The sequence below is a fragment of the Nanorana parkeri genome, unplaced genomic scaffold (genome assembly GCF_000935625.1).
Source record: "Nanorana parkeri isolate BGI_ZX_2015 unplaced genomic scaffold, ASM93562v1 scaffold1076, whole genome shotgun sequence".
Taxonomy (NCBI): Eukaryota; Metazoa; Chordata; class Amphibia; order Anura; family Dicroglossidae; genus Nanorana; species Nanorana parkeri.
The window spans coordinates 569,724-593,630 of NW_017307344.1; the positions used below are offsets into that span (position 1 = coordinate 569,724).

Consider the following 23,907-nt stretch of genomic DNA (forward strand, 5'->3'; position numbering starts at 1 on the left):
ACGCAAGAGCAAAATTGTATATTGCGTATATGTGCGCACTATATGCAATCCCAGAAGGCATCATTCATAATAGCAATTTTAATGAACTGTACGCGCTTATAATATGCAGAAATATGGAGTCTGGACGCATCTCGGGTCCACTGTTTTTGCGCATCTTTACGCTGCACAAATATACGGCTCCATACGCAGCTATGTGTATGAAGCCATTTATTTGCAAATGCTGCATATGGGCAGTGTGAATGAGGCCTAAGGGTCCGTTCACAATAGCCTGTTGCATTGCACACTGCTGGAGCTGTTGCGCATTCAAATGTTTTTGTTTTATTAACTTTATACAATGTGTACGCTCAGTTCAGGCCCCAACGCTGCCGTGCGGCAACCTGAAGTGCGCTGCAATAAAACGCATGTTGTATTTTATCACAGCTCACCGTCCAATGCGTTGTGATGTGAATAGGACACACAGAAAACAATTGTTCCTTGCGGTGACCTGCATTGATCTGGTGTGGTACAACACAGATCACCGCTATATGTGTGAATGGGCCCTGATAGAAATAGCCAATAGACAGGAAGACCAAAGATCAGAGGTTGAAGCCCCAGGGTCTACTGCAGGGGTAGGCAAACTCTGAGCCTCCAGCTGTGGTGGAACTACAAATCCCATTAGGCATTTCAAGACTGACGGCAGCAGCCATTACTTCCAGAGGCAGATGCATGATAAAATTGTAGTGTAACTACAGCTGGTGGGACGGAGTTTGTCTAAACCTTGTCTAATGTGTCAAACACACCACACTTTACCCAATGCCATTCATCAGTGCTGCTTTCATTTATAACAATTTTTCATCCGGAATTCCACTTGTTAAATTAGACCATTAGGGCCGGTTCACACAACAAACAGTGCAGTGCGTTCCAGAGAGGTCAGCCTCTGGAATGCACTGCATCACAACCGACTCCTGAATTCAGGGCCGGAGGGGGCGTGACGGTGCATTGAAGTCAATGGCACCGCAGCCATGCTATCCGTCCGCACTGCAATCGCCCACCCTGAGCGCGTGGCACAACACTGCCTGCATTTCGGTCCAGTGCGATCTGCAAAAATAGTGCTTGTAGCATTTTTGCAGATCACACTGGACCGAAAAACACGGGCACCAATATGCCACACGTTCAGGCCCGGGCGATCGCACTGCAGGCGGGGGGCGTGGCTGCGGTGCCATTGACTTCAATGCACCACTACGCCCCCTCCCGCAGGGAGCCGGCCAGGCTGCGATACAGTGCATTCCAGAGGCTGACCGTTCTGGAACGCAGTTTGTGGTGTGAACCAGCCCTTAGGGTTTTGAGAGTCGAGAAACAAAGCATTTGAAAGTTACAAATGGCAGCTACATAACTAACAAGCAAGCCATGCTTTCTATGTAAGGTATGAGCTGCGGAAGAAAATGGTTTGTTTTTTTTTTAGAAGTAAAATGCCTAAGGGTAGGAGCGTGCAGGCGATTTGTAGCAGCTCATTCATACTACTAAAATTACTTGATACTAACCACTAAAGCTAGCCACAGGGAAATCTTCACTGCCAGCAATTGTATTCAGCAGCCACGATGGCCGCAGCTGCCTGAATACCTGAACAATGACTGTCTCTGATTGGATGCTTTCGCTGTTTGCCAACAATTTCTTCACCAAACTAAAGCTGGTCACACACTGTTCTATTTTAGAACAGATTCCTACATCCCAGCGGCTCACTGGGTGCCGTCTCTGTTCGTACATTTTCCGACTGGCTCTTTCGAAGGGCACCCATTGTGTGAACCTATGGTGTTAACTCCACATGTAGCATGTAGTAGGTTAATAGCTCATATTTTTCAGCACAAGTACGTGCGATGAATTAAATCTGTATGCTACTTGCATAGCTTACACCATAGGGAGACATTTGTTCCATCCAGCAATTTTAGTTGTGTGATTTTAGCATCAAAACATTGCCTGAGTCCTCCTAAGCTAAGAAAATAACGGGTTACTTCCTTTCCACACCTATAACAAGACTGGACTCAAATTTCTATTCTGTTAGAAGAAAGCAATAATTTTCCAAGTTAAGAGGAACCTACCAAAAACAAAGGCTTCAACTGCTGACATCTCCAAAAAAAATAGTAGTTGCCTTGCCTGGCTGTCATCCTCAGCTTGTAACTTCACTACTTTGAGTCTCTTATCAGCAAGTATGCAACGAGGGACTTCTAACTTTCCTGGTTTGAATACATATTTAATTCAGGGACTTCAAGGACAGTAGATGAACATAAAAATCCAGGCAACTGGCATATTTGGAAAGAGGTCAGACAAGGTACTTCCCATATTTAACTCAAGAAAAACTTACTTTAAGATTATATAAACTCCCGGATTTTGTCAGAGTGGCATAACTAATGGACAGGTAAAGCTGAACGCCGGGCCAAAAAACCCCATACTCTTTGTAATTAGACAATGCTTGTTTAACCTGGAGTTCAGGACTAAATTGTTTGAGGTAGGGCAATTAAAATAGATTTTCGGTCTCAATGTTGGATCTCTTATTCATTTACATCAAGGAGAATGCAAAAGGAAGAACAGAAACACCAGTGTTGTCATAGGAAAGATCATTAGAGAAGACCAGCACTGGAAACAACTGTGGGGAGGCCTCACTGCTGAAGATCTCGGGAAACATAGGAAGCCAATGTTGCCTCCAGCGGTGAGATCTTCCCAAAAAAGTGTCTTTGGTGGAGAAATCTCATTGCTAAACACCCCAAGAGACATAAAAAGTCGGCGGGTGGAACATATTCGCCATACTATCCATACTTCAGGCTGCTGAGAAAACTGGTATTGCAGTTTGTCTGTAAAGATATAATGGTGCTGTATGAACCATTGCAAGAACAGAATCGACACAGTCAATATAATAGAACAGCGAAGGTCCGACTGCTATACACAAGGATAATGCAAAATTTTTAAAACAAACTCATGATGAGGGGACTAGTAGTAGTCACATTCAACTGGACTTGTCCTTTAATTCTGAAGACATTTTGTAGTTTATCCAAGCCACCTCCAATTCCGATGTGCGTCAGGAAAATACCCCAGCAGTTATATCAACATAGATAGCACAGGCACCTAGTCATACCATGACCGTTCCTGACACCAAAGAAGCAATTATATAACTGGAATGTGAACCTTCCACACCATGCTATTCTATCCTGTTCATCAACATCTGCCTCATGGTGATTGGACTGAGGTGTCTGCGTTATTGGTGTGGATATAAAGTCTGGGATATTTTCCTGACACTCACCAGAACTGTAAGTGACACTAAACTCAGGAGGTATATCTTAAAAATGCATTTAAGAGTGGGTATAGCAATTGGCTACACCGGAGATCTTCTAAAACTAAAATATCAGGTTGGTGTGGACTGACCTATTAAAGAGTTTTCAGGGTTTAATCATTTTATTCAGCACTTCCAAAACAAGTCAAAGCTCAACTCTGGAATAAGCAAATATTGTCTAAATAAAAATGCATTTAAGTACCCCAACTATTAACAAAAATGTCACTTATTTTTGCATCAGGGTGGCTACTTGTGTTCCCCATGGTCCCTGTGTGTGTCGTAAAGTAGCCATCGCTCCAAGCTCACTCCTGTTATAGACTACCTTCAATACAAGTCAGCCAACTACATTTGATATTAACGTGGAGGGAGCTTGGAGCGGTGACTACCTTACAAAACACGGGGACCACGGAGAACAAAGGTAGCCACCCTCCAGAAGGAAGGACAGTGTCAGCATCAATTCAGAGATGATTTGAGGATCTACAGCCGAGTGATACCCAAAAGGGATACATTATTGCTATTAGTTCAGGTTCTTGAATGCATTTTTAAGATTTAACTCCTGAGTTTAGTGTCACTTTAAGAAGTGGCTTGGAACAGCTACAAAATATCTCCAACATTACAGAACAAGTCCAGCTGAATGTGACCAACTACAAATCACTATACCATGACCTTGATACATGAGAACCTTCACATTCAAGTGGAGAGGGGTTATCAAAATATGTTTCTTTTCAGTGACATGTCAGGGAGGTGTCCACAATTGCCACAAAAAAAAAACTGCAGCAGAGAGAGAGACTTTGGTTTTGGGCACACAACCTTGTTTCTTCCATCTCTTTATTGATTTTATGCAGTAATGGTAGCCTAGTCCTCACGGCTTTAGGTCAAAACGTTTGGAGAGATACTGAGGAGAATTGATCAAAATTGGAGCAGACAAAATCTGGAGCAGTTGTTTATGACAACCAATCAGCATCCATCTTTAATTTTCAAAGCTTAACTGCACAAAATGAACAGATAAGCTGATTGGGTGCCATTCACTACTGCTCCAGATTTTAAAAAGTCCCCCCCCACTGTATATACAATGAGGGGAATTTATCAAAACTGGAGCAGAATTAATCTGGAGCAGTTGTGCACGGCAATCTTTCATTTTCTAAGCTTAACAGAACTAAAGCGAGAAACTGCTCCACTTTTGATAACGTTTCCCCCCAATATCTTTATCCATTCCCTAAACACCACCAAGTGAAGTAAGAAGAAAACCACATAGGGAACAAGCTTGTGTGCGCAAATTCGAAAATAAAAAGGGAATTAAAAATGCTTACAGGGTTATTCATTTTAGGACAACATAGCTGAACTGGAAGGTGAGCTGAATTGGAGAATATTTCCAGTATAACTATGTTGTTCTAGATTGTTCACTTCTTCTGCCTTCTCCAAACTCTTCACCCTTTAGTGAATGGCTGTGAATTTTAAAAAAAGTATTCAAAAGTGGAAAATTCTCTGTAAATGCAGTCAGTATTTTATCAAATGTCTTTTCCTATACAAGGAAAAGTGCTACAGCACATCTCAGGAAACTCAGCCATGGTACAGATTTTGTAATCTCTTCAGGAAACTAAACACTTTATCCATATGAATCCATTCTACATCCAAGTCAGCTTTTCATAAATAAATCCTGAGATGAGAAAATTTACATGTATGAAGACATGATAGGGAAGAAGAAATCTGTACCTCTGATTCTTGTTTATGATATTTGGCTAAAATAGCCTTTTAAGCTAAACCCCTAGATTATTTATATATATATATATATCTAAATTAAAAAAAACCCTGCAGTGCGCCCCCTCCCCCCAAATCACCTTGGAAAGGTTAAATGCTTTTTAAAGGAGAATTATGGGGAAAGTGGAATACACTCATACCCATCATTAGAGCCGATGTATGACACTGAAGCCGTCACACATCAGCTCTGAAAGAGAACGGAACGATCACATACCGCCTATCGATCATTTCCCAATTTCCAGTGCTGACTTTAGGGACAGGCACAGCTGGCTTTGCCTCTAGAGAGGCAGAGCCATCTGTCAATCAGGTAGTGGGGTGGATCCAGACAATAACCTGCTATATGGCGAATTTTGGGTCACAGGAGGACGTTAGTATATGCCCTCCTGTGACCCTAAGGAGAACTATGGCAAAAAAAAGGTTGGGCCATAGTTCTAAGTGTAGGGGGTGGAGGAATAAGCTGTAATTGATCTTATTTTTCAGTCTCTTGTAGGTGCTCCAGATGGTGGTTGCACTCTTACATCAATCACATACAAAGCTGGACCAGCACTCCTGCATTATACGTGAGAAAAGCAAGGGCCCACTCATAACCCAGAGTGCTGGTGAGAAGCAACAGAACCCTGACGTAGCGAGGAATAGAGGGGGAACCACACTGCAAGGTTTTTTTTTATTGCAGCAGCTTTATTCTCTATACTACCTTGTACATTTCTTTGTATGTATATTTATTACAACCATTAACCCGTTTTAAAAGAGAACAGCAGCGATGGAAAGACAGACAACACAGATAAGGTCTCTGCTGCAAAGGTAATTTTTGAAATATGCCATTGTGTCACCCTTTTCACAAGCTTTAGAAAGTTAGGAACAACTGCTACACTGCTCGATAGTCCCTGAATATCGCAGGTACCTGTAACTCTAATGCTGGATTTATTTAGACATTTTCCAAAGCCCACAATTCATGGGCACACACAGTACCACCATTGAAGCATCACCTATGTGGCCAAGCCGTAAGACTAAAATACACAGCGAGGTGACCGATGGATCGGTTATCTAATAATCACAGCAGGCACACCTTGATTTTGTTTTAAAAAAGGGAGGAAAACGCAAGACAAAAAAAACAACAGTTTAAAGTTACTTTCGACATGAAAGTTGATCAATAAAACACAAAAGACAGCTGAGAAAAAGTAGTATGCTGGTGTAATAGTGCTGAAAAGTGGCTACATAAACATTCCCAATCCCCTTCCCATCATAAAAGACCTGCAAAGGTCATTTTGGAAGTGGTGGCAGAGGAGGAGGTGGCTCAGAAGGGAGGGGAGGATTCCTCGATTTATCTGTGCTGCTAGGCCTATGCTTTCGGTACTCCCCAAATTGATTTAAATACTGAGGGGGTGGTATGGGCTGCACTCCCTGTGCACTTAGCAGTGAATGAATCATGCTTACAGTCTCTTGGTAATCAATAACTTTTGGTAGGCTGTGCCCATCAGAACCAGAGGTTTCTCGATCTGTTTTGTTATGAATGCTATGACTACTCCATGCTCTGTGTGCTGACTGTGCAGCAGGAGATTCAGTTTTTGAAGGTATTGAAGTCCTGCTCACTTTTTGAGAAACAGGCTCGTGACCAGTGATATCTTCAGGTAAAGGTCTTTTTCTTGATGGATCCGATGTTTTGTGTGATGATCCTCCCACACTAGAAGATGATCGTTTACTACTTGAGCTGGATGAGTTATGATGGTGCTGACGATGGGACTGACTGTTGTGGTGGTGGTGGTGATGTGACGATGAAGAGCTGCTCCGGTGTTTGTCCCGGACTTTGTTGCCAGTGCTACTACTCTCCTCATTTGGCACTTTTATGCGGATCTTTGTGTCCTCCGGTTTCTCTCGAGAGGGCACAGGAAGACGCATTTTTAGGCTAGGGGTTTTTTCTGTCCGCTCATGGCTTACCTCATGCAAAGGAATCTTTAAAATGATCGGTGAGGAATGACTCTCCCTTTCGCGTTCTTTCTGCTGCTGTATAAGTAAGTTTTGAGCAGCACAGGCATACTGTTCCTTTAAGCAGGCACCCCTATTTTCTAGCTGGCGCTTCTGTGCTGCTAATTCATCAGCATGCTTTGCCCGATAATCCTTCAGTGAGACTTTTGCAAGTGTGGGTTTATTTCCTGGCAGTTGTGACTGATCTGTGCAATCAATAAGCTCACTAGTCCTCTGGTGCTCCGGCTGGTTATTTTCTGGGAGTCCCCATGATTCTCCAGACAATCCAGAGTCCTGTTTTGATACTGGGAAAGGCTGAGAAGAAGAGTCTGAAAAAGGGGATTTGCTCATGGGTCCACTGCGGGAGATCAATCGAATTAATGCCTGGTCAGAGAGGCTGTCGTTATCATCCTCATCTTCTAGATCATCTTTGGGCTTTCTGTTTGCTTGGTATATCTAAATAGGAAACAACAAAAAACAAAAAAGTTGACAGAAATGTCCAGCATAAACAATACAAGAACCAGCAAAGATGAAATACCAAGTTTAGCTCAGGTTACCACTGAGCAGTAATGCATGATCTCCATATATGTTACAAAAGGCATTCCTGTAGAAGAGTATATTAGTTTAAGGTGCTAATAATTGTGTTAAATAGTCCGATACAACAGAAAGTTGTAAATATATGAAATATAAATGGTCTCTATCTGCGCCTGGCTGCAGGACTCTGAACTGACGCTTGGTCTTAAGCCGGTGAAGCACGCATATATTTTCTTCGTTCAACCTGCCGGCTGAATGAAGAAAATATAACCGATTCCTCCGTCTACACTTTTTTTTACTGTGTTCTGAAAAGGCTGGCAGCCCGTCAGAATACCTGAACCGAGCTTGTAGCTGATTGGCTACAAGCTCTGTTCGGCCGGGAATTTTACAATATGTTTCTTCGATCAGTTGATCGATGGATGGCTGGTGGAAGGGTGCCGACTGCAGCTTCCACTGGTTCATAAGGAACTAGCCAAAATTCAACATGTATATACAGTACTTAAGAAACACCAGTTATCCAGAATGGCTGAGTACTACTGGTATATAATTGGCGGAGACATTTCACAGTCAGCAAATCCATATTTTGGGTGCCATAGCCTCAGAAATCACCATCAGCACTAAAAACAATGCTGGCACACGTAGATGTCTTAAAACATGAATACTATTTTAACTAAAGAGACACTAAATCTAAATAAAATGAATCTTTGAGATGAATGCAGGAAGCACAGTCTACCTACCCAGTATTTCACTTTTTACAGGCATTGTTGTACTGTTCAAGTCCACCTCAATCCCTTTTGTCAGTAATCTGGTCATTTAAGAACCCCTAATGTAGGAGAACTTCTCAAACACTCTAGTTCACATAAAAAGCTTAATGTAAAAACAAAGTCTTTACACTGCTTTCAACTAAGTCTCCCACAGCCGCTCATAGGGTTCTAACCTGCCTTTGAAAGTTTTAAAATGACTGCTGATACAGGAAACAAAGAGAGAGTGGACAACACACAGTGCAAGCTTCACAAACTGTACCCTTAGTGCCCTGTGACGTATTCTTTGGATTCTGACTGTGGTAGATTGCTGAAAATTCATATTGGGAGAAAAACTAGAGAGACATTTATTCTAAGCACAGATTCAGGGTTTGCTGGATATTTTTATTAGGTCACGGATTGGAACTAATCATGACTGCACTTCTATTATTTTTTCTTAAGCACTCCAGTTAAAAAGAAAACTCTTGCTGTAAAATCTGCTTTAACCCAGAACTTTTTTCTGTCACTAGATGGTCTCCGCCAAACTGCCACCATCATTTATTCCACTTCCCTTTAAGGCCAGGCTGGTCTGGACCAGTCCCAGCCTATTACTAGACAATGAAAAGAGAAAAGCACAGTGATAAGGTCATCTCTCAGCCACTCCTCATCCTCCTATTACCATACATATTGCCAGCACATGAAATGACTGGCATCTGGTACTGCTTCTTCCTCTCACTCTACAGCTCTGCAATACATGGACTGTAAGACACTGATACTAGTCAAATGTAAGTACTTACAATGCTTACAAATTACATTTGAAGATGTATCAATGTTCACTGAACTGCATTGATCTTCCTAGAGTCGAGCTTTAAATTATCAAACTTCTTACCTTTAAGTAAATGATGCATTTGCAGTCCCATAATGCAGGAAACCTCTTTTATTAGTTATACATTTGCTTTTTAAAAAAAAAGGATTTGGAAATATCCTTTTTATTCTGCACACATATAAAACCCAGATTCAGAAATAAAGATGGTCATGGTTTCCTTTAACAAATGTGACATTAAAAAGCAGGAAACTGCTGAAATATATTATTCCAAAAATGCCTTTGATATCTAACAAATATAAATGAACTTACTCTCCAGTTCCTTATGCGCTTTAAACGATTTGGAGTTTTCTCTAGTATTTGAAGAAACTCATGTGTTAAATCTGGAAAAAAAGAAAGAATACTAAGTGAAAAGCAAAAGAACTAACCTAATCTCCTCTGTAATAAAATATCCCATCACTCTCCAAAAATGAATATGAGTGGTTAAAAATGAATGCTTTTCTGCTAAAAATTTACCTCCAACTACTGTTTTCAAAATGGCAATAGATAAAGCTGCCTTTAAAGCGACACTTAACTCAGGAGTTAAATCTTAAAAGTGATTTGAAGTACCTTACCCATTAACAAAACTGTCCCTTATTTGTGTATCACTCGGCTGTAGATCCTCCAATCATCTCTGAATTGGTGCTGACACTGTCCTTCCTTCTGGAGGGCGGCTACTTTTGTTCTCCATGGTCCCAGTGTGTGTTGTAAGGTAGTCACCGCTCCAAGTTCATTTCCGTGATGGACTACAATCTCATGTTCAGTTTACTAATTTGTATTTAGTTTGTAGTGCATCACAGGAGTGAGCTTGGAGCGGTGGCTACTTTACAAAACACACACCGGGACCATGGGGAATGAAAGTAGCCAATTGATGATTTGAGGATCTACAGCTGAGTGATACACAAAAAAGATACATTCTGTTAATAGTTAGGGTGCTTGAATGCATTTTTTAAATGTAACTCCTGAGTTTGTCACTTTAACATTAAATATACACAATGTCTTGGCTTAACATACTACACGAATGCCACAAAAAACAAAACAAACGTTTTATCCTGATCACAGTAAGGGCCTGAATCAAGAGGTTTTGTTCACTTCAAGTGAAATTAGTATGGATGCACTGATATATCGGTCGAAAATTGCACTTTTGGCATAATGCTGAAATTGCCATCTTCTGGCCGATACAGCGTTGCATCCGTTCTTTCTCTCCTCCCCGCTGGCCGCTGCTCTGTGTCCCAGCGGGGAGGAGAGAAACTGTCACAGGCGGCCGAGCGCTGTGAGCGGCCGGCGTCTCTCCTCCCACACCGCTCAGCCTCCTGTCACAGATTGAGAGAGCGCTGTGTGGGCAGAGACAGCCAGTGCCGTCACAGCAGGCTGAGCTCTGCTCGATCAGCCTCCTGTGACAGCGGGTCAGGAAGGAGAGTGGGTACAAACACTCAGCGATCGAGGACATAGCATGTTGACTATATCCTCAATTATGAATGAATGGGAAGTGATCTACATCACCTCCTGTTCATTCATGATTGTGGTTATAGTAATCATACTATGTCCTCATGTTATACATGAACAGGACCACTCAGAGGATTCCTGTTCATTTAAAACAGGGTCTGCAGAAAAAGAGATTGAGGACTCGGTGGCCTCAATCTCTTTTTCTATTTTAAAAGGGAAATATCAGGGGTCTAATATTTCCCCAAAGCCCCCAAAAGTAAAAAATTAAAATATTTAATAACAAAATATAAATATAGAAAAATAAAAAAGTTTACAAAAAATAAATTAAAATAAAATATTAAAAACATTTTGAAAAAGTTAAAATGAAAAACATTTTCAGTTTCGGCCTGACTTTTTTATTTCGGCTTCGTTTTTGAAATTTTCATTTTGGTGCACTTTTAGAACTTAGCAATTCCATACAAATTGAACCTCACCCCAACATTGAAACTTAAACTATTAACCTATTGGCTAACACTCAACCTTTACCTTCACATGGTACATAGACCTAAACCCTAACTTGACAACATTTAGTTGCTAAAGCATGATCTGTCATAAATAAATGTAATTTCAGTTAGCTAGAGGAAAAGTGGAGGTCTTAAGCTGGCCATACACCTATAGATTATATGCAGATTTCCTGTGGTCAGATGGAAAAAGTGCAACAGATTCCTCCATTTACGCTAAACTGTGTGGATGGGGGAATCTCCCACTAGGCCAAGCTTCCGTATCTTGCTAGTTGGCCCTGCTGGCTCTCAAAACTCCTGAACAATGCCTGTATCCAATCAGATTGTTCAGGTATTCCGACAGCCAGCAGGGCCGACTAGCAAGATACTGAAGCTTGGCCCAGCGGGAGATTCCTCCATCCACACAGTTTAGGGTAGATGGAGGAATTTGTTGCAGTTTTTCCATCTGACCATAGAAAATCTGCAGATAATCTATAGGTGTATGGCCGCTCCTTTGGGGGAGTGACCACAGCATAGGAGCTCACCATAGAGCCCAAGGTGCAGACGAAGAACAACCGCTCTTCCTCTGCTCTGTGTGATCACTGAGACCGTGGCGCAGTAATCACAGCACCACCTGTCTCTGCTGTCAGGAACTACACAGAACCCCACCCTCGGTGCGTCTTATGGAGCAAAAAATACGGTATATAGAGCTACAAATTGTTTATTTTTGTTAATTACTCCTTCATATGACTACTGGGGAAAATAAAAAGACTTGTTTCTAGGTTTACAAAACTGGATTTCTTCAGGTCAAAAGGCATTAAATTCATCACCTGGCCAAATCAGCTCCTTACACAAAAATAATAAAAATTTTCTTTCCATAATGCAGGATTCCCAAAAATGTGTCCTGTATAATACCATCCAAATGTTTGGAGCAACCATGTATAAAACATATATACACACACACACACACACACACAAGTACAAATACAAACCATCTAAAAGTTTCAACGTTACAGTCGCATCCACATACTCCCACCACGGCTTTCCGTCTGTTGATACAGGGATCTCCCAGTTTGACCATTTACAGGCCAAGTGGATGCAGACACAGGCCACTACTGGAGGGGTGTACTGAAGGCTGAATGTAGTTAAATGCAAGCTATGGAAAAGCAAATTAAATATTAGAGGTGATAATACTCACACCACTGACAACCATCCTCTAATCTCTCAACACACTATAAAACAATAAAAGCACAACAAACATATTAGATCTAAACCTAACATCATAACATTTAGTCCCTTTATACTACAAAAAAAGCATCCTTTATCTCACAACCCCAAATATCAATATATATTTAAATTAACCTGTTGGTTGCCATAAAGTAAGACGTCTGAGCCAAGTCTTTGCTTGCTAAGGAGAGAGACAAAAAACAAAAGTGACCATACAGACATCCACTTAAAGCACATGACAAATCATATGCATCTCAAACGCTGGTCTTACCTCTAACAAGCTGTGTGCACTTCACTACATGAGTATGTGGATGATCAATAGTTATCTCGAATCCTGAAAAAAATAAAGCCGAGTTAGCCATCTGGAGGAAATCAAGCCCAGCATGCAATTCAGCAGACAATAAATAGAAAAAAACACTACAGAAGAGAACAACTGTATAATAATATAAAAAACATAACTACAAAGGTGACATTGCAGTAAGCATTCCACTTAACTGACCACAAACTGTTTCTAGTGTCTTGCTCTTTTCATGCATTTAATACTTAATATAAAAAAGATATTTAAATAATATAAATAAATATGTTCACAAGGTCAAAATATTTCATGTATGACATTACGTTCTTCTCTAGAAAAAACAATATTGAAGGTAAAACAACTCTGCTGGTTTAACAAGCTATACACAGTAATACTGCCATGCTGTAAGTCTTCAATTGCAAGATTAGTATCCAGCGCACAGTCTTATTCTGCAGACTCTTCTGCCAGGTCAGTTTGCTCCATGGCAGCAGACAGGTCTTTGTTAGGGCTTTCCAGGATTCCCAGTTTTCAACCATTCTGGAAGACTTACCCAGGGTCTGCAGTATAATGCTCTCTAGAATGACCAGGTCTTGGGCTTGTTGCAGATATGCCTGTTATTGAGAGGACGGCAAGTTACTCACTGGTATGCACTCTGTACAAAACAACCAGGGTATAAGGGCAAGGTCACCATCTGGTCATGCTCTACATCACTGATAACTGCCAAAGGTAATGGTAGGGTTTCAAGTGATAAGAAGGAATTGAACAAACCTATCAGGACAAGCAGAACTAAAACCAGGTGGTGAGCTAGCTGATTAATATGCACCCCAAAACAACAGAGTCCAAAGATCCAGTGAAAGACATTGCCACATCAAAGCCAGCACATAAACCATCTGCCCTCTTTTTTGTCCTCAAGCAATATTCACAGATACTACTTCTGAATCCACGTGCCTGATTAATGTGTGAAACGAGCAGAAGTTAACTTAAGTGTGGGCATGTAAAACACCAAATTATGTGCAAGCCAATGTACAAAAATATCTGTGCATGACTGATGTGTCAAGTAAATCTGCAATTAAAATTAGGCCCCAAATTATCTGGATATCCAGAAAATGATTTAAAACCCGATGAGTTATGGAAAATAGCATGCCCAAAAAAAAAAAAAGACAGTAGCAGTGTTTGCCAAAAAAAAAACTAAATTTGTACCGTATTCAAATAAGGTTTGCTTCACTAGCAGCAGCAGGCTGGCTTGCCGAATTTGCCTTGCATTAAAATGAGTGATATGGCTGCCCTAATTCAGCATTTAGACTGTAACATACTATAATAAGCTTGTAACATGGATATCCAGAGAACACCGAAACAAACCACCTCTAAAAAGTCCTCATTACAAAAGCATAGTCAACTACATGCAATAGTCAGAAACAGTTGGGTACATATCTCATCTAATACAACTAGGGTAAAGGTTGATCAATATTTTAATGTTGCAATATAAATTACATTAAAAAAGTAATGCATATGTTGCAAAGGAATAGAAATCATGACTAAATCAATACTTTGCACTTCATAGACACATTGGAGTATTAATACATTATTACCACATAAGACACATCAAGAAAGAGTTGGCATATTTCATAGAAGCATTCTCAAACCCAAATACATTTTTAGCCATTTAAACACTATGATCATACTCTGGTACGTATTTAGAATATAAAGTAGGACTTCAATAACTACAGTAGCCCAAAGCGCAAGTTAGGCTATTTTAGTGCAAAGAAATATAAATTGGAAAACTAGCAACTATAGTAGAGGTGCACCGAAATGGACATTTTAAAACCGAAACCAAACCGAAAGCCATTTCTAGTTAAATATTCTTATTTTTTCCTTTAAGGCATGGGAAATATTAGGGGTCTAAACAGACACAAAGTCCTCAACCTCTTTTTCTGTATCCCCTGTTATCAATGAGCAGGAATCCTCCTACGAGTGTTCCTGTTCATTCATGACTTGAGAACAGAGTATGTTTACTATAACTACAATTATGAATGAACATGAGGTGATGTAGATCACTTCCTATTCATTCATAATTGAGGATATAGTCAACATACCATGTCCTCAATTAACTACAAACACTCAGTGATCTGAGTGTTTGTATCTTGCTCTCCTCTCTGACACGCTGTCACAGGAGGCTGAGCGAGCGGTGTAGGGAGAACGCAACCTCCTGTGACAGCGCGGCCTGTCTCCGCCCACACACCGCTCTGCCGGACTGTGATAGGAGGCTGAGCGGTGTGGGAGGTGACGCCGGCCACTCACAGTGCTCTCCTCCCGCAGCGCTCGGCTGACTATCACACTTTCTCTCCTCCCCGCTGGGACACAGAGCAGCGCCCAGCGGGGAGGAAAAAAAGCAGGGATGCGCCGATCGGCAGGAAAATGGCACTTTCAGCATTATGCCAAAAGTGCCATTTTCGGCAGATATGTTTCAGCAGCCGATATATCGGTGCATCCCTAAACTATAGTTCACGGATATTTCCTAAATCTGCAATATATTCACTGAAATCACTTATTCAGAATGAATGAAAACTATTGCATAATAAATGAAAAACAATGCATCCCATCATCAGTGATAACCAGGCATTGGGTCTTCTTCATAATTAATCAAATACCCGCTACAGAGACAAAAAAGGATGTGGAGACTGCAAAAAAACAATTTAATATACGGTATATGGGTACATATCCACACAAAGAAAGTCTTGGGAAATGGAGAAACTAGTGAGTTCAAGCTACAACCTTAACGTGGTTGAAATGTTCAGGTATGTCATAACCAAAGAACCTCATCAGATTACAACCCTTACTAATAATTAGCTGCCTTTCATTTTTAAACATGCAAACTTTCTGGATGCCTTCTTCCGGCTTTATACAATTGTATAAAGCCTGGAGAAGAAGACATCCAGAATTGTATAAAGCCTGGAGAAGAAGGCATCCAGAAAGTTTGCATCTCCAATAACTCAAGTTGGCCACTAATGGGTACCATAAATTCCACACCTTCTGCAATAATTACTGCCACCCTTATCTCCCTCCGCAGAACATACTAGTTGCTTAGCTGTTAAACTGATCCACTGGAATTAATAATTTGAGTCAGTAGACCAGATCAATATGAAAATCCAAAATGTCAGAGAAAGTCTAAAGTCATCTGCATACCTGCCCTGCTCCAGTTACTCAAAGCACAAAAAAAAGGGGACAGCATGACAGCTAGGCAACTAGCAATTTCAGAATGAGAGGTCACCAATGGCAACCATTACGTTTCTCTTATGATAGAGAATTCATACAACCCTTTTAAATAAAATTTCCCAATAACACATCTGGGTCATTAGATTACAGATGACTTCTCTCACTGACCTCACATGCCGGCAACTACAAAATGAACATACAGTAGTCTACGTACCTCGCTATTGGTGTCAGGCATAGGTTCCTTTGAGTTAAGGCAAGCATGGACAACCTTGATGACATGCTCCAACTTCCGTGGTTGTTCTTCCACCTTAGCTGCCAAAAACAGAGCTGCAGGTGCTATAGTCTGTTGGAACAAACACACGCAGTTTTATAAGCTGTATTAATATGTGGCTCATTAGAACTAATCTGTTTAATAAACCGTCTTTTTTCTGATTCAACAAAAACATTTACGTAAAAAACAGAATTTTCACAACAATAATAGTATAGGTACTATGAAAGTGGGGGGGAGGGTATAAAAATAAAATTACTTAAACTAAGATAGAGTGGAAAAAAACATAAGATTAGTTATACAAAAGAATAATTTTAGATGGTTTACCATTTAGTTTTCCTAAAAGAAGATGTTTCAGATAAAAATATCAACTATTTGCAAAACAATGTAAAATAATAAGCAATTTACTAACTGATGTTCAATGTTTAGGCCCCTTTTACGCTGTCCGATCAGGAGGGATTCATGTACGGATTGGATGTCACCACTGTGATGGAGGAAAAACTGAATGACTGGACCCCATGTCGGTCTATAGGGAATCTGATTTAAATGGACAAGTGTCTGCTTACATCAGATTACCCCCTACCTGGCACAACCAGGTAGGGGGTAATCTGGCCCATAGGCTTACAGTGGGCATCTGATCGGGTCTGCCTGATAAACTGACCTAATTGGATCACCCATCTGAAGGGGGCCTTAAAGTGCAATTCAAACAAGCTGTTGTAGAATTTGGGGTACAAGAGTATACAGTGTGCCCCCCACACACATCTTAGATACCCAGTGTCTGGCAACCCACAAACAAGGGAAATCAAACAATCAGAACACTTTTGACCCTCACTGAGGCTCCATTCAGCGCTTTTGCATACGTACGCGCAAAACACCATATTTTAATGTAACCCATTCACACCTGCATGGCACAGAAACATACATTGCACAAAAAAAGTACGAGTGCAATATTCTGGGCGACTTCTGCGCTTCCAGGCTATAGTAGTAGCCGCAAACGTGAGGAAACCGCGCGTATAGGAAAATGTGCATGGTTTTGTGCCACGCATACAGAAAACTGTGCTGAAACCAAACGCTGATGTGTGAATGGAGCCTCATGCTAACGTGGTGTTCTTTCTGAAAACAACAGTTGGATTTCTATGAGGTGAGAAAAATGATCCAGCAAAATTGGTTACTGTTGAGCTAGTACCACCTGGGTAGACCTACCCACCAGTATGTCAGTACCCTGGTAGGTAAGATTTGGGAATTGACTTCTTGGTAAAATGTTCTACAATACAACAGAGCTTTCAGTTTTAGTTGCAATTGGCAATAAAAATACAGAAAGGAAGTAGAAAGAGCTTGAATCACATTTCACTTACATTACGATGGAATTTCGTAAACGACTGAACCATGTAGAAGCGATGCATATACACAATAGCTGTGTTAATAGTCAGTTGGGATCTAGAATATCAAACTAAGGAAAATCTAATGCAATTAAACACGCTGCAATCACTTAAGACAATGACAACCCTGTATTAAATCTATTTCAAATGTATCAATTCAGTGGTGGTGTGTGGTTATACATGAACCCGACCATTTGCACATCCATTAATACATATATCTTTTATTTATCTATATAGTGACAGGGCTAGCCACTTTTATTGGATGGTAAATGCCCGGGTGCTCATCCACCAAAACATCCATACAACTCTAAGCATCAGTATTTTATTGTTTATTACATAACAAAAGGACTTATTTTATTCTGGAGTGCTGTGCACACGGCCAGCTAATGTATATAAGAGGCAATCCATTGAAAACATTTCATCATTGGGCAGCTTTAAGCAAAATGAATCACACATCAGTCTCTTACATCATTCAAAGACTACTCCTGTGACAGTTTGCAAACGTCAGTTCCCAGATCCACCCTCTTCTGCTATATTTACAAGAGAAGGCTCTACTTATTATATTTTCTCATGAACAAATGTAAATGCAGAAGTGAGACACTTAAAAGTAGTAAAGCTGAAAACTACATTAAGGAAGTCATGCCACCAAAGCCCCTTAAAGTGACTCTTTACATATCAGTTAAAAGGAGCGTCCCAATATTTACCTTTCTGGTTCCCTATTTGTTGAAAGGCTGCCTTTTTGCTACTCACCACTGCTTGCTGGCAACTGCGGTTTTCAATAGCACAGATGGGCCGACAACTGTTTTGGTTTTTTTCCACCACACACGGTGGTTCCTTCCACCAGCTGGTACATCCTATAGTGATGTATGTGCTGACAGGAGAAACTACAGGTGAGCAGGTATTCCACAAACCTGGAAGCATGGAATGCATGCAGCGGCCAGCAAGTAGGGAAGATAAAGTGTTTCAACAAATGGATCGCCGGAAAGGTAAATATGGTGACACTTCATTTAGCAGGTATGTAAATCTATCCAAGTGACCCTACACTTACAGGGTTACTTAAAGGCAGGCAAGCCTCGGTCAGGGCATTTCTGCTATCCGTGTCCCTGTTGGAAAGATTTCCCTTCAGTTCCTGTCAGGACAGGAAGTGATGGGAAATTGCAGTAAGTCATCTGCAGTAAGGGCAGACGATTATCTCCTTGCTTCTTGGAATTCTTTTCCACCCCCCAACAATGACATGCCAGAAGACCTCATGCCTGCGCACTCTGCTCTAGCTGGGAAACTGTTTGCTAGAAAGGAAATCTCACAATAAAATATAAAAGAATGCCTGAACACTCCTGGGTTATAGGACGCTGATATGCCAGGCGTCTCCGGGCAGTACAGGCTATGTCATTCTCACAAAAACAGCAAAAAAGAGGTATTTATAGAATGAAAAAAAAATGACTATACAATTATGTGAAATGAACGGGTAACAAGTTGTATTTAAGAATGTGGACAATAAGAGTGAAGTCCACTTAACTGGCCACAATTGTTACAACCTCCTTTAGATTTACCAACAGCTATATAGTGAGAGGGCACGTCTTTGGGTAATCTCTTGTGATACTTGAAGTAGATATAAGCTCGAAAACATTCAAGACCGTAAAGAACTGTACACATCATAAATAGAAGCCATTGTTTACATAAAATAATGTTTTTAGTTTTATCTTTTCATTACATCTCAAAGCTGCTGATTCTCACCAGCCTCTTTCAGCCACTTCCTGTCTACATGCATTCTCTCCAGTGGTGGCCGCACATCATTGCTGTGAACAGACTTCCTGATAGTGAGGAGTGCAGTAGGCTGGCACAATGTGTGTCAGCAAAGCCACTGACGGGATGATTTACTAAAGGACTATAGGCTGTTCACTTTGCAAGGGAATTGTCCTTTAGTGAATGAGGATTCATCATCCAATCATAAATACAGATTTGTTTTTCTTTATTTTCCTTGCACATGATTGGGGATTCTCTGCAAAGTGTATTTTCACCAATGAGCGAAGGGAAAATTCCCTTGCAAAGAAAATAGCCTATTTACCTTTATCAACCTCACTATCCAACCCAGGGGCTCATGTGGCAACACAAGTGGGGGAGGGGGCACTTTTTATGGGGGTGACAAGGATCTTTACACCAGGATTACCAGCATTTATTTTAATGAAGGCTGCACATCTAAAGAAATCTTTGAGGTCCCTTGATAGAGCTCATAATAGATTCTAGTGATCAGGTTTAGATCTACTTTATTAGTAACGCCAAAGCACTGTACAGTCAGGTTGTGTCTTGACTCGCCAGTGTTCACCCATAAATGACACGTTAGTTTTGGGCGATCTGACGGTTATAGATTTGGTAAAAAAATCAGCCGGTAGCTGTGATTCAGCAATCATCCTTTTTTCAGCTGAAATAAGCGTTCTCCGTCATAGAAACTGGCACACAGCACCTACATAATAAGCACAGCCGCCACAGCATGTGTACAGCGAACATGACCGCGTACACAGCTCCCCCAGAGAGCAGAGTGCCCCGCTGCCCTCATGTGCCGACCACAGCAGCCCCTCTCCAGGCCTCAGGCCCAAGCTACAGGCCAGGAAAGGATACACGCCGAGCCGTTGGCCCATGTCTTGAATGAGGTTGGCCGCCTGCTGCCGGTACGAGAGCTCCTTGTCCGGGTCCACGCCGGCGCGGCGGGACGGGCTGCGTTCTAGCTGCTCCCGGGTGAAGTACCAGCGGCCTGCAGGCGCCATGTCTGGGTGGGAGAGGACGTTCACGTTCTGACACCGGAAAGCCGTCGAAAAAAATGGCGTGCGTCACACGTCGTCGCCGCGCTGGGTGTGTGGGTAGGCGGGGCATAGAAGCAGTTGCGTTGTTCTGTCGAAAACTCCAACGCGAGATCGCCAATGTCGCCACTTCCGGTTTATTTACCAGCGGACTTTGAAGTGGGCGGTGTTCTTTCTGCTGCGTTAATATTGAGGGGGCGTGGTCAGGGTTACACAGCCCGCTACAATGTTCTTTTTTTACCACTACCGTGTCACAGGCTGCTCTTCAGTTCCTGTCTGAGTTATACTAGTCACATTAAAAAAATCTGCTCTACATTACAATTGGTTGTATAATCTGTGAAGTACAGAAGACTTTACTAAAGTATAACTTAAAGTGACATTAAAATCATTTTTTTCCTCCCTCTCTCCCTGTGCTGGTGTTAGGACTTACCTAAGAAAACTATGGGGTAAGGGCTTTTTTTTTTCTCATAGTTCTCTTTAGGATCATGAGAGGACATATACTAACCTCCTCCCGTGACCCAAAGCTCAGTATATAGCTGATATATACCGAGAGTGCCACAGCCGGGGCGGATCCCAACAATACTGTTGAGATCCACCCAGCTGCATGAGTGACAGCTGGCTCTGCCCCCCTTGTTCGTTCCTCCAATCAGTGCTGGAAGATCAGAGGGGGGAATCTCTCCGGGAAGCTGTGGCTGACAGTCACGGCTCTCTGCAGGGAGATGATCGGAAAATGAGCGAGCGACGATATATGTTCGCTCACTTCCTGATCAATAGAGCCTGCCTGTGAAATCACTCACCTCATAGTTATTTAAATGATGCCTCTAGATCCAATCATGTTCTTCTTTCCTGTAGTTTTTAGCAGTCCCTCCATCGCTGGTGCTGGTCTCTGATCCAGCGCTGACTGCTGTGTCTTCTGCATCCCACGGAGTCTGCACGGGTACACGCTCCTGGGCTGCCTGCATTGACTTACCCTGTGGCTCTCCTCTACTCCCGGCCGAAGATATCCACTGCGCATACGCCCGCCCCATGATCCTTTGCGGCCGTCCGAGAATTTTCATAACTTCGGACGGGAGCGCACAGCTTGGGACACTTTTTGCTAACTGTTTTTAATGTTTTTGCATAGATCTATTGCTTGCTAGCAGTAGATCTATGCAAAAAAACACAAGGGTTTTGTTATACTTTAATGCAGGGGTGGGAAACTCAGGCCCTCCGGCTGTTGTTAAACTACAAGTCCCACGAGGCATTGCAAGACTGACAGTTACAGGCATGACTCCTAGTGACAGAGGCATGTTGGGATTTGTAGTGAAAGCACAGATGGAAGGCCAGAGTTGCCCACCCCTGACTTAAGGCCTCATTTACACAGGGTGTTGCCCTCCACCGCATTTTTTGAGGCGCCCGGGCCTACTGGAAGAAGCGTACAGGCAGCTCATTTAAGTAACACAATATATTGAAGGGACCCTACTGGGCAATACAGGTGCCCCGCAGGTTCCCTTTCTCAATATATCTCCTTAAAGGAATCGGGACTCTGCAAGGCCCTGAAGCGTTGGTTTACCTTTGACTTGTGTGACGCTTTCATAATAAATCTGTGATACACATTTATTTTGAGTGGTGGCAATTCTGTATTCTCCCATCTGATTTTTATTGCTGTGGCCCCGTTAGGAAATTCACTCCATTTATTCTGGTCACCAGGTACGTCGGGGTACATTTCACATTTTGAGTTGCCACCAGAACAGGAATAGAGAGAAAATCTTCCAATGGGAGAACTTATTACCATGGTAACCGTCTAGGGCATTGATGGCAAAACTTTTTGAACCCAAGTGCCCAAACTGGATCACTTAACCAACTTATGTATGTCAAAGTGAAAACCCTGCAGTTAGACCTAAATACTGATGCTTTCTTTTAGACATACATACATCACACTCGTATTAAAACACACACATAACACACTCAATAAACACACACTTAATAATGCCAAATCATACACAAGGGTCAGGAGTAAATAAGGCAGAGTACAGGGGTCCGGGTTAAATAATTCAGAGGTCAGGGGTAAATAAGGCAGAGTACAGGGGTCAGGTGTAAATAAGGCAGAGTACAGGGGTCAGGAATAAATAAGGTAGAGTACAGGGGTCAGGAGGAAATAATGCAGAGTTCAGAGGTCAGGGGTAAATAATGCAGAGTACAAGGGTCAGGGGTAATTAATACAGAGTACAAGGGTCAGGGGTAAATAATGCAGAGTACAGGGGTCAGGAGTAAATAATGTCGAGTACAGGGCTCAGGAGTAAATAATGCAGAGTACAGGGGTCAGGGGTAAATAAGGCAGAGTACAGGGGTCAGGAGTAAATAAGGCAAAGTACAGAGGTCAGGAGTAAATAAGGCAGAGTACAGGGGCCAGGAGTAAATAATGCAGAGTACAGGGGTCAGGAGTAAATAAGGCAGAGTACAGGGGTCAGGAGTAAATAATGCAGAGTACAAGGGTCAGGAGTAAATAAGGCAGAGTACAGGGGTCAGGAGTAAATAAGGCAGAGTACAGGGGTAGCTTACCAACCTCGGTTATCAGACTCCTTTTCTGGCCGCCCGAATTCAGGAAGACCCGGGTGAGATTACGGGTGGGAGCCGCCTGTCTATAAAAACTTACTTATATCTAGTATAGATCAGTTATGTCCTCTGGTCTGAACCGCTGGACACACAGTTTACTTGGATTAATCATCAGGCCGATCCTCCATTCCTATAGGGTTCAGTGAGGACAGCAGGACAGGGCCCTTCTCTGTCAAACTTACTGTTTTACCCAGGCCACTGCATAGCATCTCAATAGGCCAGTTATCAGTTCAGTTCTTAAGCATTGTGCTCCACATAATGAATGCATTGCCTAAAAGCAAAGTAATCTATTAAAAAAAACAAAAAACCCTTGACATTGTAAACACATCACCAGACTGTGCTGATGTGTATTTGTGGTGTCAACCTTCCCATAAACATGGCGCAAGTTGATACTGTGATGCATGTTAAAGAAGAACTCCGGGCAAACATTTTCGTAAAAGTTAAGAAAAGCTACCCCGGCTTTGCAAGAGTTAAAAGAGAACTATGGGGCAACCTTTTTATCCCATAGTTCTCTTTAGGGTCACAGGGGGACATGTACAAACCTCCTCCCGTGACCCAAAGCTCAGTATATAGTGAGCTACATACTGGAAGCACCAACAATACTGTTGAGATCCACCCAGCTGGCTGATTGACAGCAGGCCAGAGGCAGAGCCAGCTGTGCCCACTGAGGTCACCACTCTCTGTAGGAACATGATTAGAAAGTGAGTGGGCGACGGTATGTGTTCTCTCCCCGATTAATAGAGCCGATGTGTGACAGTTTAAATGTCATACGTTGGCTCTAACTAGGAGGTTGAGTGAAAATCACTCACCTCATAGTTCTCCTTTAAAGTGACATTAAAGTTTAAAAAAAAAATTCCCTCCCCCCCCAATGGTAATTAAAGCACTTACCTTAAATTATGTCTCTTAATCTGATCTTCCTCTTCTTTCCTGTCCTTTTCATCTGTCCCTCCAGCGGTGCGGCGGCTCTCCGATCCAGCGCTGGCTCCTCTGTCCTTGTTGGCACTTCCCGTCTCACGGTGTCTGTATGCGAGTGCACGCGTCCATAGACTTACC

At 42.0% G+C, this 23,907-nt stretch overlaps 1 protein-coding gene across 1 annotated transcript; it reads right to left on the reverse strand.

The window, feature by feature from the left end:
* Positions 1–5,941: 5,941 nt before the first annotated feature.
* Positions 5,942–20,293, reverse strand: CCNT1 (cyclin T1). The gene is made up of 9 exons (XM_018567627.1): positions 20,081–20,293; positions 17,441–17,522; positions 16,032–16,160; positions 13,155–13,215; positions 12,581–12,643; positions 12,445–12,490; positions 12,075–12,238; positions 9,431–9,501; positions 5,942–7,477 (listed from the first exon to the last, which is right to left on the reverse strand). The coding sequence occupies exons 1-9, from the start codon at positions 20,224–20,226 to the stop codon at positions 6,320–6,322; spliced, it is 1,920 nt and encodes a 639-aa protein (XP_018423129.1). The 5' UTR covers positions 20,227–20,293; the 3' UTR covers positions 5,942–6,319.
* Between the last annotated feature and the right edge of the window lie 3,614 nt (positions 20,294–23,907).

Bases quoted from the DNA above. Each gene is read 5' to 3' on its own strand.
- CCNT1 (XM_018567627.1), bottom strand. From the start codon at position 20,226: ATGGCGCCTGCAGGCCGCTGGTACTTCACCCGGGAGCAGCTAGAACGC. The intron at 12,491-12,580 runs GTAAGACCAGCG...CTCTCTCCTTAG, and splicing joins GTGCACACAGCTTGTTAGAG to CAAGCAAAGACTTGGCTCAG. The intron at 7,478-9,430 runs GTAAGTTCATTT...TTTCCTATTTAG, and splicing joins AGCGCATAAGGAACTGGAGA to ATATACCAAGCAAACAGAAA.